The 20,898-nt window shown below is 39.1% G+C and overlaps 1 protein-coding gene across 1 annotated transcript; it reads right to left on the reverse strand.

Moving 5' to 3' along the window:
- Positions 1-1,391: 1,391 nt before the first annotated feature.
- On the reverse strand, positions 1,392-16,907 carry LOC103364658 (melanocortin receptor 5). The gene is made up of 5 exons (XM_008291839.1): positions 16,867-16,907; positions 9,056-9,273; positions 8,762-8,868; positions 5,869-6,057; positions 1,392-1,962 (listed from the first exon to the last, which is right to left on the reverse strand). The coding sequence occupies exons 2-5, from the start codon at positions 9,236-9,238 to the stop codon at positions 1,392-1,394; spliced, it is 1,050 nt and encodes a 349-aa protein (XP_008290061.1). The 5' UTR covers positions 9,239-9,273; positions 16,867-16,907.
- Between the last annotated feature and the right edge of the window lie 3,991 nt (positions 16,908-20,898).

The raw sequence follows: 20,898 nt of genomic DNA on the forward strand, positions 1-20,898 counted from the left end.
ACATGCAGTATTCAGACCTAACTGGTGATTCCAGTGACAACACTTGAGGAAATCTGTCCAGGGTCTTTCCAGATTCTTTAAAAGTCTGTAAAATATGATGCCTAAAATATCTTTAAAAGGCTGATTATGAAAGAGCTTACATTTCAAGACCTAACAAATCAGATACGAAATGATGTTACGTGTTGAAGTAAACAATCAGCTGTTTGCTTTTGTCCTCGTTTTAGAGTATGTTTGGCCCAATTTTCCCTCAAGGTAAGAAGGGCCATGGAGTACAAAATAAATACAAATGATGCTAAGCTAAAGACAGATACAGGATTAAAAAAAACAAAAAACACAGTCTTGTTATTGTAAACTGTAGTTATCGCTCAATGAATCTGATTTTTGTGAGTTTTATGTGTCATTTTCCATCCACTTTCATAAAAGTCTCTGGATTATTGTGACTGATTTTACACACATCATGTCAAACCCTAGCACACTTGTTTGTACTAGACATGGTACGTTTTCTTAGTTGAGGTCATAAAAGGGTCTTTAAAAGCACTGAACTGGATTTTAAACAGTGTGCAGATACAGTGGAGCTCTGTAGTCACAAAAAGGCTTAATAAAACCTTTTCCACACATGCAGTAGTTCTCCCCAGCATCCGAAAAACACACTTTGACGTGTAAAACCGCTGGAGTTCCCATTTAATGTGGCAATAACTGCAGAAAAATCAGTAGCAGAAAAACACATCGTATAAATGTGGATAATTATAGACAAGATCTAATAGGTTCATTTCAAAAGTTTTCCCATCTGTTGCTAATATGCTATTCTGTCATGCGTGAAGTGTTCATTTCAAAAAATGTGCACCAGTAGTGAGTGAAGCGACACTGTGTGTGAGGAGTAGCCATCATGTGTAATTAAAAGCAAGTATGTAAGCACTCTTACAAATGAAGGTAGTGAAATAAAGTATTCTATCCATTTGGCTACCATGACATTCATATTCTGGCAGCAAATAATAATCATGTCACTGATTAAACAGAAGTCCAAAGAAAAAGGGATAAAAGAAATGTCAAAATGAAAAGCAGGCCACAAACTGTGACGTACTTTCCGATGAATCATGACTTCAAATGGTGCTAGTAAGGTGTTTAAATAATGCACCTAATAAACTAGACTCTTTGTGAACATGGTGGATACATTAGGAGAACGTTTATTGTTCCAGTCCCCTTTCCGGCTCTTACTTTCCAATAGCGACTGGACAGAAAACAAAAATGTGTTTGACTGTACACCATACTGCTGGAAATTTGCAATTTAACAGACCTCAGGTAGTGTATCTGCCATCTCCCATATTCATCCTCCAGTGTCAGATTCAGTCACTTCACGCTAAATTGTCATTGGTCTTCTTAGTGCCAGTTTCTCAGTACTTATCGGTCAGAGCACAGATGTTGGTGCAGGCGTTCCTCAGACTGTAACAACAGATGATCTCCTTAAAAGTCTTCCTCATCTCCTGACTCCTGAAGGCATAGATGAGTGGGTCGATCACTGAGTTGCACATGATGAGGATGAGGTACATGTTGAAGTGGGACATAAAGCAAACGCAGTAGAGGTTTCGAGGGCAGGAGATCATCAGGATGAGGTGGAGGAAAAAAGGAGCCCAGCAGACGATGAAGATCCCCAAGAGGATGGTCAGCGTGATGGCCCCCTTCATGCTGGCCCGCTGGTGGATGGAGTTGTAGCCGGGCAGGGCAGCGATGCGCTTGACGTGTGAGCGGGCCAGCATGAACATATGGCTGTAGAGGGAGGCCATGATGAGTAGCATGGCGAAGAACATGGAAACCAGGCAGATAATGACAGGGGTGGTGTCTGAGTAGATGATGAAGACAATCCCGCAGCCGGTGCAGAAGGTCCAAATTCCCCCAATGATGCAGCCGGCTCTCCTCACTGTCATGATGTTGTGGTACCTCAGTGCGTAGAAGATAGTGACATACCTGTAAACAATAATACATATTGATTTCTTAAGTCACTTCACCTCAGTAAACCACAGCGTTTTATTGACCGTTTTTACCTCCTGAGGAATTGCAGAAATTGCCCAGGGAATTACTGAATGGGAAATACATTGCTGTGAATGAAAACACTGCTTTGTCATTTAGGGGAAATGTGGCTGCAGACAAGATGATGGACCTTAACAGCAGAATTTATGACCTCCTGTAAGAATATTGTTCTTTTTTGTGGTTTTCTTTAGACATTAGAGACTTTCGGTTAGGTGCAACTCATCACTGAAAAAAAGAAGATAAATACCTGGATGGGCTTATGTGATACTCCACACTACTTGGTTTACACCTGCTGCATTCATACCTTAATGGCTTTGTGGTAATGTCTTGTAAGAAGGTACACACAAAACGTCCAACTGATTTTGGATAATTCTGTTTAACTAAACTTATTAAGTAAAAATTCAGTCATTCTGCGATCATATGTTTGAAATAATGACAGACAGTTGACTTTGTTTAATCTGGACCCAAGTCCACCTCACACACAAAAGTTTAATGAAAAATAACATTTTGTTGTCAATTTATTAATGGCAGGACATATATTTGTAGATAAAAAATAAAGTGCAATTACAGAAGGAAGTTTTTTGTCTCAGCTCTCCGCTCCAGTAACCTAATGTCCAACTATACTTCCATCAGTCGCCAACTTTTATTTTTCATATTGTTAACAGAGAGTATTGATCTACTTTCAAAAGCTCAAGAATAAAGCAGTTTTGCTTAGTTTGGGACTTGTAATAATGCATTGTTGCCCATAAAGTTGGAATATTTTTTGTTGTTCAGACACAGTCCTCTTTTTATTTCTATTTATACACATCAGTAATCACTTCTGACCAGGTGCAATGATTACATACTGTGTCCCAGTTACCAGGTGAAACAAATTCTGACTTCTGGAGCTGACTGAAGAGTGGGCCGTCCTGCCCATTGACACCATCAACTAGTTTGTGGACAGTATGCTACAATGTTGTAATGCATTGATCCATGTCAGGGGGGGCCATACTCAATATTAGTGACTGAGGGACATTTGAAAGAGTAATAGTGGACATTGTTATGCATGAAATCCCCTCGAATATGTGCTTCCTGTTATATGACCAAGGTTGATGTAATATAATAAATAAATGACTTAAGTATTATTGTGAATATAGTGGCAGTGTTAAGTATGGGTAGGAAAGGCATTATGTATTACAGAACAGACCAGCTAAGCAAAACTTAGGGATGGATGACCATGAGAATGGAACAAACGATTTCAGAATGGTGACATTTGTGTGTTTTATTTTCTATGCCTCACTTACTCATGTCATGTTGAAGTGGACATCTTGACTCTAGTGTGTAAGGTAGGAAGGTTACTGCCAGTAGTCCACTGATGCAATTAGAGAGATCGCAACGCACCACAAGGATCATCCTTGTGAATTATTCATCACGCTTGATCAGTCCAGTGATAAATCAGGAGCAAAGGACGGCTGGGTTGATTAGGAAAGATAAACATGTATAGAAAAATGGGACACTTTCTGAAAATGTGTGTTCTGGAACAATCTCCAAAATAATTCCAGTGCCTCATCTCTCAATGTGATGTAAACATTAACTCTCTTACTGCAATATGCATGAGAAAAAAACTGAGAATACTCAATGCTCATGATACGTAATTACATCTCATTAACAAAAAAAAAATTGAATCACCTGGTGAATATTTGTTGTTGGATTACACTACTAAACTATATTGTTTAACTATTTTAATATCAGAACTGTTATTTCAGTTACCACTGTTATTCTGGATCACCATCACATCCAGCAATTTAAGAGACAGACAGCAGAAATAGTATGAATGGAGGAGGGGGCTGGTGCAAGGCTACAGCAGCTAAGTCCTACTCTCATGTGGCACACACACACATGCTGTGCATCATGTAAGAGGGCTTATTATATGTAATATGTAATGCTCTGCACATGTGAGGGAAGGTGGCAGACCGAGTGTGGCTCCGCAGGTTAATTGGCTGGCAGCTTGCACTCCTCAGTGTCTTAGATCCTATGTCTTAATGACAATGCTGCGTGATAGCAGTGATGAAGGAAAAAGCTGCACAGCAGACACTACAGGACCAGCAAACATTAATGAGTTTCAGATGAGGTCAAGGATAATGTTTTCAGTCATGCTTCAGGCATGTAGGGATTGTTTGACTGGAAAGGCACAGATGCTGCCTGTTTAGCTGGAGAAGCTACTGAGATATTTTGGATCCTTCCATGGTTTCTCTTCATTCAGCTCTATCCTCATTCTCTACTTGCTCTACCCACACGATTCACTTTTAGCAATTAAGCTCTCACCAAACTGTGTAAGATTAACTTGTTCAGCTTGCAGAAATTCATGATCTTGAATCATTGACCTAATCAGTCATTATTAGAAACCTTCGTTACCAAACTTTTATCGCCTCTATTTTTGCTTCAGATCTTGTCTCTGCTCATGTCCACTCATCTGTTACTCGTTTAGAGTGTCCCCTGCTAATGGGGAAATAAAAGTGCCATGTTTCTGAACATAAATTGTCTTTTTATCTCTTCTTTATATGTTTGTTCATGCATGCATATGCACATGTACATGGATGCATGATGGGTGGGGGAGTGGAATTGGGGGCAGTAGGCCAAATAAGAGGGAATAAAAGTGAGAGCCACCGCAGCATGAATAGGTGCCACATGCACATTTAAATATGGCCCTTCCACAAACAAAAAGGCACCAAGAGTACAGAAGAGCAAATCATGCCAATATGAGAGTTGACTCTGCAAGACTAATATTAAAGTTGATTTACAGCAAAAGACTATTTGAAAGCAATAACAAAATGCAGGAGAGCTTCACTGCATTAAAAATCCAATATGTTTTGGTTTGTTACTTGGTGACTGAATTTTCTGTTCTCCATCACATAAGCAAAGATGTTTAAACATTAAAGTGATGCAGAAAAGTCAGAAATTGGTGCATGAAAAATTGACCAGAATACAGGAAACACAATGTTGTTGTTTTGGGGTAAGACCTAGTCCCTGGCTTAATGTTCATCCATTATATATACATTGCTTAATCCTCACTAGGGCCGTGGAGGGCTGGAGTCTATCCCAGCTGACTCAGGGTGAAGGCAGGGGACACCCTGGACAGGTCACCAGTCTATCACAGGGCGACACTTAGAGACAGACAACCAAGCACACTCACATTCACACCTACAGACAATTTAGAATCACCAGTTAACCTCAACATGTTTTTGGACTGTGGAAGGAAGCCGGAGAACCCAGAGAGAACCCACGTTGCGCGGGGAGAACATGCAAACTCTACGCAGAAAGATCCCGGGTGTCCTCACCGGGACACGAACCGGCGATCTTCTAGCTGCGAGCCACCTTGCAGCTTAATGTGCTTTTTCTATATAAGGTAGTAACACAATTAGGTAGATATTATAGAGATGTCTGTAGGAATCCATGTAGAATAATTCTAAAATCTTACGAAATTAAGAACATTTAAGAGAGTCATTTAAACTCAAGTGAATATTATTCTACTTGTTACACAAAACAGAAAATTAGACAGCCATTTTTTCAGTATCTGCTCTCATCTGTTGTGCACCAGAACAAGATGTAATAAAAGAACACTGTGCTACTGTATCTGTTTCTTTGAAATAACTGAAAGAGTGCAAATTATAACATTACCTTCATTCTCTAGTTATTTTTCTGAAAAGTCATAGTCTTTTTGTGGACCGTTCCTAAATTATTCAACACATCAGATCTGTTCTAGGACATCCCCACCCAAACTGGGTGGGGAGAACTCAATTGTCTCTTGTAGATTTTATTAAAATTAAGTACAGTAATTGCTTGAATGCTTCAACCCATCATTACCTGTCCACAGCGATGGCCAGCAGACTACACATGGACGCAACGACAGAGATGCAGATCATGGAGTCAAACACGTTGTCCATCTGCCGGATGAAGTGGTCCTCCACCACCAGCTGTCTGTTGTTGAGGAGGTAAATGATGATGGTCTCCCAGGCGTTAGACACACTCACCAGCATGTCTGCGACTGCCAGGCTGCAACAACCACACAAGTACAATCCTTCATCACAACAAAGATGGTCACAAATCTATATATGTGCTTCCTCTTTTTCTCCCTATTCAGGAGCCAGCAGAGCCCTCCTGCTGTCTAATGACACATTTATGCCACAGTGGGGAAGAAAAAAAATGAATCCATTGATGATTAAATGTGCAATCTCTCACATTCTTTCAAGGTAAGACAAAGGCCTTGTCTTGAGATTCACATCCTTTCATCCATCCATTATCTATGCACCACTTAATCCTCACTGGGGTCATGGGGGGCTGGAGCCTATCCCAGTTGACTTAGGGTGAAGGCAGGGGACATCCTGGACAGGTCACCAGTCTATCACAGGGCTACACTTAGAGACAGACAACCAAGCACACTCACATTCACACCTAAGGACAATTTAGAATCACCAATTAACCTCAACATGTTTTTGGACTGTGGGAGGAAGCTGAAGGACCCTGTGAGAACCCACACGGGCAACATCACAGAAAAAGACCCCTCAGCACTCAACTCAGCCAGTTGAAAACATTTTTCACATTACACATTGACATTCTTGAGGGAAGCAGCCTCTTGGAATCTGTAGTGCTGCAAGCTGAACACTGATGATATAATGGTAGCATGCTCCCAATGGCAATGCACCTGTTCATGTTTAGGAGGTAATGTCTACTATGTCACTATTAGCCTAGCATGTTGGCATGCTATCCCTACATTTATTATCTATATCCTCTTTTGGGGAAGATCCAGCAGTTATCACTGCGTAAATATGGAAACTAAAGCTGAATCATTTTAATCCTGAATTGTTGTTGTCTAACATGCTATTTCAGGGCTGTATCAACATGAATCAAGAATCCGGCTCTTGGACGACCAGCCGGATTGTCAGCAGAGTTTAAGACATGCAACCTGACACAGCTGTTCTGTTTGAATAATCTTCAGTGATGACTGGACAAAACTCATGAGTGCTCTCATGGTCAGTGGGAGCTCCAGCACCTTCTCATCCAGCACTAATTTCCATAAAGTAAAACATTTTAGGCTTTTGACCCCGACAAAGCAGTTTGCTCAAGTACCACAGTAAATGAACAGGCAAACTTTGCAGAGTTGTCCTTTGACGTGTCTTAACTGTCTCTGAATGAGTGTCCAGGTACAGTACATCGTAACTACACATTGCTGCTGACACTGAAGATTAACAAAGCAATTGAAAATACATTAATTTCCATTAGATTGAATGCATTTTAAAAAATAAAAGATATCAATACTGCCATCCTACAGTGACCATCTCTGCCTTGCTGTAACTCTTGGGGAGTCATTTGAAACCACATCAAAACAAGCAGTATCCACCAGTTGAACAGTAATTTGAACGGTGAGTTGAATGTCTGCTTTGTCTCTGAATTCACTGCTGGTGTCAGCTGAGGCTCTTTCGCATCGGTCTTGGGGAAGAGATTAAATTATTTTAAGTCCGAAGGCCCAGATCCAAATTTAATCACAAGTAGTTAATGCTAACATTAAAACTGAGTTACAGGTCTTTTAAATTTGTCAAGTTGAGTCATCACATTTGTGTCTGGACTTAAACATGTAAATCTGATTGTCCATGTCACATGATGTGAGTCTACATCTATAGTAAATGACAAAATCAAAAGGTGTTTTCAACAACCACAATCTTCCAGTCATCACCCTGAGCAGGGTACACGATTATAATGTCAGAAAACTGTGTTATATCTCAAGGATTGCACAGCAATTTATTCATCCACTTGTAATCACGGAAAACTATATGTCAGTCAGGTTTCTGCTTTCTAAGGCAACTGAATATTCTTCAGTGGAGTCCTAACTTCTCTGGATCAGCACACACCCGAGTCGTCTCTCAAGTCAAAGCAAAGTTTTACAGCAAGGAGCCAACAGATTACAGATTCTGAACAAGTGACTGACTGAAAACATGAAGCATCGATTCTTACATACAGACAATGAATAGAAAACAGAAACCAACCTCCTGCAAATGGAGGATCATAACATTCCAACAGCAACATATACTGCTACATATTTTTGTAAGCAGGAAAAATAAGTAGATGTCACATCACAATTTAATTTTTTAAAAAGTTTTAAAAAAAAATGTAATCTGCTCATGACGAGTTCAAAATGCACAATTATTTTTGTCGGTTCTTCATCTTTTATAAACTCTTATTGAGAATCCATCCATCCATTATCTGTACACCTCTTAATCCTCACTGGGGGGCTGGAGTCTATACCCTATGATTTAGGGCAAAGGCAGGGGACACCCTGGACAGGTCGCCAGTCTATCACAGGGCTACACTTAGAGACAGACAACCAAGCATGCACAGATTTGTCACCTTCACAACCTGATTACTTGCATGTCTACCCAGATAAAACTGTCTATTCAAAACTATGTATTTGAAGGGCTCTGAGAGGACACCTGCATTATTATTTAATCATAATGCCTGAATTAGTAATCTAATCATACATTATCCAAATTTCAATATTGCATACACAATACATCAAGAGTGAGATAAATAGGGGGTTCGGTAGCCTGAGGCCTGCATATATTACACAAAGACAGAGGATAAGCATAAATAAATGGAACTTTAATTTTAATGAATACTATATTTTCTAATCCTGCACCCACAGTAAACATGGGAATTCCTGGAAAACTCCATTTATCCAGATTGATGTGTTACTAGCACTCACCTGCACACAAAAAAATACATGGGAGAGTGAAGGTTCTTGTTCTTTACTATGGCTGTGATAACCAGGATGTTCTCCAGCAAAGAGATGATACCCAGTATCAGAAAGACCTGAAATACACCACAACAGGGAGAAGAGCAAAGATGAATAGAATGGTACAGTACCACAGGACAAGGTACAATAGTGGAATCCAACTTGAGGGTTGAGATCCCCAAAGGGGTCACAAGATAAATCTAAAATGTTACGAGATAATTAACAAAGTACTATAAACGCAGACACCCACAAACCCATACAGACCTCCACAGCGATGTGGACCTGTTCACATGCTGCAGGTTTGGAGGTGCTGGTCTTGTCCGGTAGCAGTGGAGGGGCCAGGGTGTAGTTCTGATGATAGTAGGCCCAGGTGGAGTTACCCAGTAGTTCCTCCTCCTGGTAGGACTCAGACATGTTCATCGCTGCTGTGACTCTGATCCACATCATTGCAGCTCTAATCTGGATACCATTTTTAAAGGAAGCTGACAGAGAAGACAGATGTGAAATAAGATGGTGTCTTGCTGCAGGATTATTGAATGACTATCATGTTGAGAAGTTCATAACGTTGGAGTAGTTTAGCTTTGATATACATAAAAACAAACTTGATTCTTCCCACGAATCTGACAAATTATGTGGCTGAAACTGCAAAACTACTTTGTTGACCATTTGCGGGCAGCAGAAACAAACACTGACATATTGTTAGTTACAGATAACACACACATAACAGAACGTTAGTTAAACATTCATTCTCTTTTTGCTCTTAGTTTGGTCTCCACCACCATCTAAAGGAAAATATCTGGCACCTAGCGCTAACACATTTTTCCTGCTGCCTGCTTCAGCTGAAACATAATTTAATGTTTACACAAGGTACAGGTCAGCCTAAACTTATACAAGTGCACTAGTTTGGAATGAAGGAGTTTTGGAACCCTTAGTTAATTGTTTTTGTTATTATTGGTAAAATCAGACATTTCTGAAGGTGATCAGTTGATAAGATTATACAAATCAGTCACAGTTGTCAAAGGATGGCAAAGAAATTACACCTCATTAAAAATCTGTGAGTTATAGTGTAGCCTTAAATGTCCAGGCAACATGGCAGAGAGACATATGTTGACGGTCCTCTGATTACGCACACAACAAGGCTTCATTGTTAAGATCCTGACCTCAGCTGATGAGATGTGATAAGAACATACAGAAAGATTGACTTTAACTCTTCAACACAGTGAAGTGACTCCCCTGTTTTTCTAACTCATGACCTGACAAGCCAACCCTCCGGTGATGTCAAATGACACCATATGAGTCGCTTCTAGATTTGCACGGAAGTCATATACATGGAGGTCAAACTCTCATGGTCTATTGGAAAAAAATTCCCCAGAGTCATGCCGTACATAATCCATTTCCAGGATGTCTAGACACGAAATGGAAAAAGAGAGGAGAAAACTGATGACAAAATAAAACCATTCAGAATTAAGTGATAAACTTAATTCTGCATGCCCCTGTAGCTCCTGTTTGGACTGCAGATCGTCTAATTTCAGCAGAATGCATTTATCCAAATCCTTGCAAAGTGATACTATGAGCTCAGCAGGTACAGCAATTAACCTCTGACGCAGGGTTAAATGAAAAAGCCGTGCCAGTAATGTTTGAAGAGTTAGAACATTTTACTGCGGTCATTCATACACATTTAACTGTAGGAAGTATGTCAGCGCAAATGGAATGTAATTTTTCCAGTAGTACTTAACACAGCTGTCGTCTATAGCGTTTCAAAGACGAGAGGAAATCAACCATGTACAGCGTTCTTTCACGCGAGGGCAATTATATATAAATTGTTTTCCCTATATGGAGTGTTTCCCAGTTTTTCGAATATATAAACATCTAAATTAGGTTTTTTAATATCATATATTCAACAGACATACAGAAACTGGTAATAAGATTTCCGACCTGCTGTAATGACTGAAAATATGCTTATTTTTAGTATCCAATTTATAGATGTTTCCCATATTTAATCAGCATGGCAGCAGCCGATAACTGGCCATATGTCAAACCCACACACACTGAGGAAGCTATATGGAAGTTAGATTTATTATTTCAAGCAGCAACAAACAGACATTACTATCATTTGATACTTTATGTAAAAAAAAAAAAAAATGGGGAAGGTTGTTTCAAAAAAAAAAAAAAAAAAAGGCATCTAATGATTCTGCATGGGTTCAGGGAAAACCCAAATTGCTTTCAGAAATAAAAGTATGATTTGTTCAAACTTTGCCTGTGACACACAAACTCACCAGCAAGAAGATCATCAAAAATAGTCTGTCTCACCCTGCTGGGTCTCATGAAACAAGCAAGACTGAGTTTTTCAAATCTTTGAAAATATTCTTCTGAAAGACTGTGCGCATCAGTCTGAGACAGAACTATAAATGAACAGCAGAAGATTTAATTAAATTCTACATGCATGGATTACCAAACAGTGCTGGGGTACATGGGAGCCCTTGGGCATAGGCCCCGAGGGCTAAATAGTCAGGGTGGCTCTTAGCCAGAGCCTGTTCTCGAAGATACTAACCATTTTTGTCAGAAACCGATAGGGGCTCAGCCAGCGTTTCATAATGACTACCTGCCCATAAATCTGCCTCTGTAGTGGCAATGTAACACAGAATACTGGGAAACAGTGAGGATAGCAATACTGTAAAAATACAATATCTAGGTTGACATACTGTGTATCAACATGTGAATCTCACAATAACCAATAAGTACCAGTTACAAAAAGTTAACTGCACAAGACCAACCAGTCTGAGCCAACATCTGTAACATCTGTACACGGCAAAGCTTCTCCCAAGTTTGTATGAACACAGACTTGATTTCATTTACTGAATAAGACCAAGCCTAAACTTTGCAGCAATGTCCACTTTGATGAATGAATAATGACACACCAATTACAAAAGATCTGCCAAAACAGTATAGTAATGTCTATTTAATAAAGGTCCCAGTTTACAGTGTAGTTTGTTGCATGTTGTACAAAAATACTTCAGCACTCACCAAGGACCGTTTTAGGAACAGCCTACAGATAGTGGAGACAGGGCCTATCTTTACTCTTTCTGCTCCATCATTTGCATCACATCACTTCATGATGTGAATCTACAGTTCTATCAAAAGATGTTTGGTGACATCTGAAGTCAGCTGAACTCATACTGTATGTATATATATATATATATATATGTGTGTGTGTGTGTGTGTGTGTGTATGTAAAAACAAAAATCTGGTCCTACTGCTGTTTTGTAGTGTGTTCTTTATTGCAGTGTCTATTGAAAGAGATATTTCACTTCTATATGACTTAATAGATCACACTGGCAGATTGTCAAAGCAGCCTGTTTGATTCTAAAATTGTTTCCCACACGCTTCTGCAAGAAAACATTGTTGACAAAACCAATGTCACATTTTTTCTGTGAAACACATCAAGCGTGCAAAAGAAGGACTCTCGGTATTTAATGAAGACCACAAACTATTTGAAAATCTATCAGCAGGATTTTTGGTTGGTAGCAGAGCCCAGAGTGACTCATTAACACTGTAAGAGAAAAAAGAAGCCCGGAGGGTCTTTTATCTGATGCAAACACAAAGACATTATGAAAATATTTTTGCATTTGATTAGTGTGCAGGTTGCAGCCACCTGTCGTCTGAGCTGTGATGTGTTCACAGGCTGGTGTGCAGTTTCCTGCACACTCTGATGTGACTTCTGTTGCAGTTTGAGGATGCCACAGTGGAGGACACGTGCAGCATGTGTTGTGAACATCGAAGCCAGGTATCATCAATGCACAACCTAACAACCTTTAATTCTAGGGCTTGTCGAATTCACAGTATATGGTGTTTTTTCTCAACGTTAAGAGTACTTTTTGTGACCATGACTGCTTGTGTGTTCATGTTAACCCTCCCTGTACCTCCACACATCAGCTGCTCTGATCATATGCTTTCTGTTTGTCTCTTATGGGTTTTCTGTTTTCCCTCAGGCCCACTCTAACCTCTACTCTATACTCTACAAGTGGCCATTAATGTACATCAGGATGTGTATGTCACTGTGCTTTCAGAGAATGGGACGTCAGCTATTTACAGAAGCAAAAATGAATTAAATCTGATCACATTGATGTGTTAATCACAACAAAACAAGAACCTGTGAGCTTCTATTCTTTGTACATATGCCAGGCCTATAAACAAACAAGCTGGTTACACAGCGCAGTCAGAAAGAGCTAAAATTAAACATAAATAGGCCAATGATGTGATGTTTTTTAATGTGTCCTACTTTACCTATTTATGATGTGAATGATAATGCATTCATATGAATGTCTGTGGCTACATCTCCAGGTGTTGTACAATGAACCATTGTTCTAAAGTGCTCTGTGATGCTATTATAACCTCAAATAATGCTGTACCACTAGAATACTGAGTTATATTAATGTTGTCAGTTAAATTATTCTAATAAAGTATCATTCCTTTAACCTCCAATAAGTAAGAAAAAAAAGATTTTTGTCATTTAACACCATTTACTATCAGCTGAGAATTCAAATTACTACTATTCATTTATTTAGTTTAACTAAATAAAGTTCTTCCAGCTAACACTGCTTGAGCTACACTTTGTTTTGTTTATTATTTTGGTTCAAACTGATGCTACGGCAATATGCAGTATATAATAACAGCTAATAACAGTTCATTGTAGTGTTATAGAATAACACATTAGCTCTTAGCTGTAGTTGGATGGGTCAGGATATCTGCCATCTTCAGATTTCAGCAGTCTAAGTAAACACTAACAAAACGAAAAAAGTTGCTAAAAATGCTATTACTGTCTACTCTGCAGGGTGTCATATGAATAAAATGTAATGTTGTAAATGTTGAGTGATGGTTGTTTCCCAGCGGAGTTGGACATGTTAAGGTTAAACATATTACATTTGTTTAATGTAACACAATATCTGTTAAGTAGCAGCATTTAATTATCCCTGAAAAGAGACTTTGGCTTGCATGAGATGTCCACGTTTGGTTGCTTATGCCTGCACTTACCTACTTTTTAACCTCATGTATGTGTATCAAAACTCAAAAAAATAAACAAAAAAAAATTTAAAAATCTACTTTCTCAGTTGTAATTACAACTTGGATGTTGACATGAATGTCATTTACAAGTGGGAAACTAATCATTATGGATGAAAGCAGTATTAGTGCCATACAAGAACACACACTTATATATATAAATATATATATGTAAGCATTATGCCACATTAATATATATATATATTTGCTTCCACCACTGGCAATCACGTCTCAATAAAATTCCCTTTTGACACTAATAAAATGAATGTGGTTAATCTAAAAGGAGCTATACTAACCTTGCTTAATAAGTAGCACAGCAAAGTAGCTAATTTAGGCTATTTAGATGATGAAACGACTGAGCTGGTGACTGGAACAATGTGTGGACTTGACTGGACTTTTCCATTTTATCGCATTCTGCTGACATTGCAGAACACTGGAGGGGCAGGAAATGTTGCAGGGGGGACATCGGGAATAGACAGATGATTAAATATGTTCCCAAACCCCCAAAATGAAAAAAAAAAGAAAATCAGAAGAACAGAAAATGAAAATGAATCAGTGAAAGATAAACAGAAGACTAATATGAAAAATGAAGTTTCGTTTATTTCTTTGGCAACGGAATGAAATAACAAGAATAAAGCATCATGTTTAGTTTAACATTCTGTTTTTTATTGCTATTATTGATCTCGACATTTATTTAACTAACAGTATCATTTATGTGTGTGTATTTAAGAAAACATTTTAGGAAAGAAACCCCTCATACATTTTGTCAGTTTTAAGGCTTCATATACAATATTTACGGTAAAGAAACCTATATAATTTTAGATTAGTGTAACTGTTACACTCTACTGACTACCCGACTGAAAAGGACAGTCACTAAATGTTGGGATGTAACAGCTGCCGGAGCTCCTTTCACTCTGATCTGCGATACTGATCCACCACAATAAACCGAGCACAACACTGAGATCTCAGCCGGCACCTGATTGTGATGATGACTGAGTCCAGTGACAGTGGCGAGGATGACAACTGAACACCATGGCCAGGAGCACTTCTTCAAAGGTTGCCATGGCTACGTGATCATAAACATACTGTTAGATAGCATTTTCTTTTGCTCTCAGACATATATCCAAAAATATCAGAATTATCACCATTCAAGTCATGATCAAGCGCTGCTTGGCTAGTAGCCACATGAAGTCACATGCTAATTAACAAGTGGGGGCTGCTACTAATAGATTCACTCTGTGGATTATTTTAATTAGGTGGAGAATTATACCATTCCCTGATATTGTTATGCATTTTTTGTGTCTGTGATACTACACTGTAAATTTAAATGGAAACAAAACATGCATCAAACAGAACTGCTTGTTTTACTGATTGATATATCTATATATGAAGACATGAATGAGCAGGATGCTATTACATTTTTTATTTTTTTTTTGATGTGGGTGAAACAACCTCTTTCTGCAGTCAGCGTTTTGGACCAATTTCTTCTTAATTTTACATTCTCCGATTGGAAAACCCTGGTTGTGGTTTAAACTGAAGAAGACCCTACAAAACTGAATCTTATCTATGTCAGCATACAAAATAATATCACAGATGTTTTTCCAGTTGTGTTCTATTAAAGCCAGCAGATCCTGTTAAATCACTATTTATAGGAGCATTAATACGGTGAATTCCCATACGTCTCTTCTTCTGTAGATTTGTGAGAAGAGCTTGCAGAAAGGACGAACCAGTCATAATGCAAAGCAAATAACAGAAGTGAAATAAACATAGATATGGAGGTGTGTTTTTGTTCCCTCAGCAGGAGATGTGTTTGTCAGTACCCAGACAGGTCAGTCAGTAAAAAGGCAGCTCCTCGTCTCACACTGAGTGATGCACTGCTGCTGCTTTGCCACCGTGGTGACTAATGTTTGTAAGAAAAGGATTTCTCCAGACAGTCATTACAATGACAATTACACAGCAAAAGAAAGGCCTTTCCTACACAATAGGGATGCTAATGCTAGTGAATCAGCTTTTATAGAGTGTTGCTTTTCTGCTTCGATTTTGTGCCACACAGTCCTGACATAATATGTGCTCCAACTGTCAATAGCTAACAGGCAACTCTGTGCTGAAAAACAGAAACTTACTGCATTTCATGGCTGCCCATTGGCCGCCGAGTCATGAGTTGCTCTGATTAATCCAAGGCTGTAGCAACTTCAGCTGAAGTAAATGCACATCTGGCAGCATGCCATGAGACTGAGCAGCATCTGGAGCTCGCTGTGTTTGTGTTTCCACAGGACGTAACAGAGCACCTCAAAAGGAGGCTCTATCTTCACTGTAACAGCAATCCTGCACATTTCATGGCAAATCATAGCCTCAGCAAAATGCAATAATTCACATTACCACAGTTGCTTCATTTCTTAACAGATGTAAGCCAACAGTGCTGTTGGCAAAGTTCCTTCTAGGGTAAAAATTCCTCCTAGTTTTTCATTGTTGAATACATTTGCTGCATAGCTTTGTGTCCACTGAGGCTTAATATGTATGAACTTTCTTGAACAGTGTGTGGATACTGTTTATTAGCATGCAGGGTGTAAGGGGTGGCTGCCCCAGTAGGCTGATTTGAGGATTTACAAGTTTAGGATAAAATATCTACAACTGCAATATTGGATGAAGCTCTCAGTACTTGACCAGACAACAAAACATGGAAATTATGTCTAAACATTACAAAGTGTGACAATATCATGCAGCTGCAGGTTCAGGCATATAACACAGTAAATTCACTGCAAACTCTGCACTGGTACCACAGACACACACACAGTTTCCTGACAAATATCATAGTAAAAATAATCCACCGTGGTGATGTAACATTAAAACCACAGGTTTCTGTCAGCCGGTGTAATGCCAGCTATTTATGTTAGTGACAGTTTTGACAAAATGAATGTAATAACACAAAGATGTCTTCTGAGACGGTGATAAAAATAAATAAATAAATAAATAAAAAACCACCATGAGTGGGGAGACGGAGATAAAAAATGACTCACCTCTCGCAGGAGCGGTGACTCAAATCCTTCCCACAAGTTGTTCAGATGGACTGGATGATGCCTCTGTGCAGCATCGGAACAGTGGATTTATGCATCGGGAGAAAGGAGATGCTGAGCTGTGAGAGGGAGTGAGAGAGAGCGAGAAGAAAGAGAGGAAGAGAGAGAGAGAGAGAGAGAGAGAGAGGGAGAGAGAGAGGGAGAAAGAAAGAGAGGGTGGGAGGGAGGGAGAAAGAGAGCGTGAGAGGAAGGGAGGGAGAGGAACTCCCTTTTTAGTTCTGACAGTGTGGACACGACACGCAGCCACTGCCAGCACTCTCTTCCACGTTGATAAAGATTCTGTGTGAGAAAATCCATTTTAGAGCAATTGCGCTCTCAGATGCAGCTTGGTTCAGAAGTCTGACCTGCAGTGTAGCAATAATGAAATGAAGCTGATATTTGAATACAACTTTTAGAAGGATTTTTAATGCCTTTGTTGGGTTATATTTCAAGCCCATACGAATACATACAGCAATCAATCACAACACTAGACCCTTGAAAGATTATATTATCTTTTTATAATGGCAAGAGTCAGTTGATGTGTTGGATACAGGAAAAATGCCCAAGAGTATGGGTCTGAGGGATTTTAACAGGATGATGACTGGTTCAAAGCATCTCCAAAACGGCTGGTCTTGTTGGATTTTTCCTGTACAAATCAGTTGCCAGTACCTACCAAAAATGACCCAAGAAAGGACAACTGGTTATAGACGCCCAAGTCTCACTGATGTGGGGGTGGAGCAATGGCTGGCCCATGTGGTCTGATCTCACAGAACAGTTACTGCAGCACAAATTGTTGAGAACCTCACCGCTGACTACAATAGAAAGGTGTTCGAACACACAGTGCATCACAGCTTGAGATTGTGTAGCAGCAGCCTGATCCTGTTGCTGTGGCCACACAACTCTATCCTTGAGTCATCCCTCCAGAGCACATTATTCCAACAGGCCTGCTGATTGCCAGTATGTTCACAGGTAAACTGTAGTTTTGCTACAATGTCCTTTTTGTACAGCAAAGGCTTTTTTTCTTTAAGACTTAGCGTTTGCTTTTTGGCTAGATTTGATGGCAAATTGACAGTTGTTTGAAATCTGCACCAGTTGTAGATGATTTTCCTTTGAGGGGAGTTATTTATTTCAAATCATTTAAAGATCTTTTTAATCCCCTTTGACAGACTCATACTGTTTTTTTTTTCTAGAGAGCTCTTTAGACCATGGTATGGTGAGACCACACACTTGAATAAAAAAAGAGAACAGCAGGTCATAGATTGCCACATTTGATCAAGACAGGCTCCATCTAATCCCTGGCACCTAATCTGGAAACACTCATTCTAATTGTATAGATCTGAAGGTGTGATAACTGTGGTGGAGGGATTGTGACTGATCTGTCTGTAGTTGTGCCAATTATACTTAAACACAGTATTTGTATTACGTGTGTATTAAATATATTTATTTTTGATTAAATTAAAAGATCAGAATATTAATCCACATCCACCTATTGGAGTCAAGACCAAGTGAATATTTTGCAAGAGTTTGATAAGTCTGTCCCTGCATTGTTCTGGTATATATATATATTAATCACATAATTATTATGCTGTGCGCACAGTTGCTGACATGCTTCCCAAAGTAGAAGCACATAACAAGGTGACTCAAGTCGAAGACTAAACCGGCAATTCATTAACTGCAGTGCCGATGGTAGAAACACTGGCTATTCTAATTTTCCACAATTAAATTGTTCTTGATAAGCAGGCCACAGCAAGCCAAGTGTAGAGATGTGAAAATACAATACAGCACCTTAAAAAAAAAGTTACCTGTAGCTGAAAATAATTGGCTGGTTACAGGTTCCATGCTCAGCCACCAAACATTAAATGTGAGGTTCATTCTAAGGTAATCAAAGGAACATTTTTGACAAGACCATTGGAAGGCCAGTGTGTAGGTCTTAGTGGCATCTATCCCTTGCCTCACCCTCCTCTTCATGTTTGTAGGAGAACCTATCCTGGTTGCTGAAAAAAAACCCAAATCTCTCTGTAGCACCAGTGTTTGGTTTGTCCAGTATTACAGCTATTGTGGAACATGGCAGACATGCTTCCTATGTAGATACATAGTGCAATGACATCTCTGCATTCAGGGCCAGTGGGGCCTGGCCCCACCAGTTGTCGCTGTGGAACTCTATGCTGGCATAAAATAATTAAGTGGGAAAAAATCGGTCTTTATAGAGTAGTAATCTATAAAGAATATCTTATCAAGAACAATAATAATAATCTAAAGAGACCAATTATGTTGCCAAGACAATTTCATTATTAACATTTATGCATAATCAAAAGGCTTTGCCCACAGAATGGCGACAAGTAGCCTAATTCCTCTTGACGCACCTGAAAAAGGGGCCTGCCCATCAGCATTTGTTTCAGAGATGAACTGCTGAAATCATGGTGCGCATGTTCAAAACTGCTCTTCGTAGACAGCTGCAGGGCACAGTTTTTGTGGCCCCAAGCCGAGGTCATCCAATCAAAATATTGGAATGACATACGTCAAGACATAATAAACGTGCATAGTTTTGGCAGAAGGTAGTACGCAGCAAGCTAGGTTGGTTTTCATTGTGAGCGAACAAGACAAAAAAAATAATAAATGAATGAAGCAGATTCTTTGATAACGACTAAATTTAACACTTTGCCACACCAACACTGGTGAGTGACACTTTTTAGTGACCCTTAATTTTTAATGCTATGCATAACAATAGGTTGTGTTCTTGAATTACGTTGATCAATCAGTCTCAGGTTGTACTGTATGTATCACAGAAGAATCAGATGCTTCTTATAGCTGTAGAGTGTGTTGTGCCCCACTCAACTTTTCATGCCAGAGGCGCCACTGATACAGTGCTTATTCTAGGATTACAAAAAGATAGTTCCTTCCTAAATTCACAATGATGACCAAAACCAAAAGAGCCTCCTTAATCGTATACACAAGACCTTTAAAAGTCCGAAAGAATGGTTTAAATCAATGGAGCAGAAGCAGACATATTCTGACATTTATTCAATAGAATCCCATTATATAATTCGCATACTGCAGTTTGATTACATCTTTTCATTCCCTAACTCAGCGTATATCCTGTCTTTTACAACATCACTATGATGTCATACAGGCTATTTTCTCACACATACTCCTCGAGTACCATGGGTTTGTGCAGTCCTGCCAAGCCACAGTGTTTTGTTCTATCTTAGCGGGACACTTTACATTATCGTTTTCTCATGTTTTGGTTGCTTTGTTTCTCCATGGCTTCCTAATGAGAGTGTGCAGGAGCAACAGGAAGAGGAAATATCCCACTCCCAGCAATACTAAGGTGGTAAAACGACAATACTCAATAAGGCAATAGATCTGTTTACCCTTTAAATCACGGAACAATGAGAAAGCCGTCTACACATGTTGTAATTGATTTAAAAAAAATTAAAAAAAGTATTACCTGATAATAGCAGCATCTATCTCAAAAGGAACGTTCTACAGAAATAGTTTTTTTCAGTGTTCGATGGTGAACTAATTAACTGACAAACTGGCAGTTTAAATGTCTCACAGCCAATTGACTTGAATGTTTTTTTCCTGCTGCACATCCACTGAACAACCTACTTATTTTTTATCTTCTACATGCAGCAAAGGAGGTCTTACTGAGCACAAAAAGGAAAGGATGTTAATAATTCATAATTAATTAGCCACATATTTTTCCTGCTTTAAGAAATTGGCCCTGTGTTTATTTTTGCAGAATTCTCTAACTTTATTATTTAAGACATTTTTTCTTTTTTCTTTTTCCTGATTTCTGTATTTTTCATCATTTCTATCTGAAGCTCAATTGTGTTGGAGTTGTTTCATGTCTCTTCCTTCTTCTTCAGTCCCTTAAATAATGCTAGGACTGTTTGTACTACTGTTGTATTTCTCTCAGTGTGACAGTGCAGGCCTATAGCAGTTATTTGCATTGCCCTTAGATGACCTACTTGACACTGCACAAGCATCACAGGC

This window comes from Stegastes partitus, unplaced genomic scaffold (assembly GCF_000690725.1).
Source record: "Stegastes partitus isolate 25-593 unplaced genomic scaffold, Stegastes_partitus-1.0.2 Scaffold18, whole genome shotgun sequence".
NCBI classification, from domain to species: domain Eukaryota; kingdom Metazoa; phylum Chordata; class Actinopteri; family Pomacentridae; genus Stegastes; species Stegastes partitus.

What these genes read in the sequence shown, in the direction of transcription:
- LOC103364658 (XM_008291839.1), bottom strand. Translation starts at nt 9,238, where the DNA reads ATGATGTGGATCAGAGTCACAGCAGCGATGAACATGTCTGAGTCCTAC. An exon ending in ATGTATTTTTTTGTGTGCAG is followed by an intron (nt 6,058 to 8,761) that starts GTGAGTGCTAGT and finishes TGGTTGTTGCAG; the next exon opens with CCTGGCAGTCGCAGACATGC. An exon ending in CTGGCCATCGCTGTGGACAG is followed by an intron (nt 1,963 to 5,868) that starts GTAATGATGGGT and finishes TATTGTTTACAG; the next exon opens with GTATGTCACTATCTTCTACG.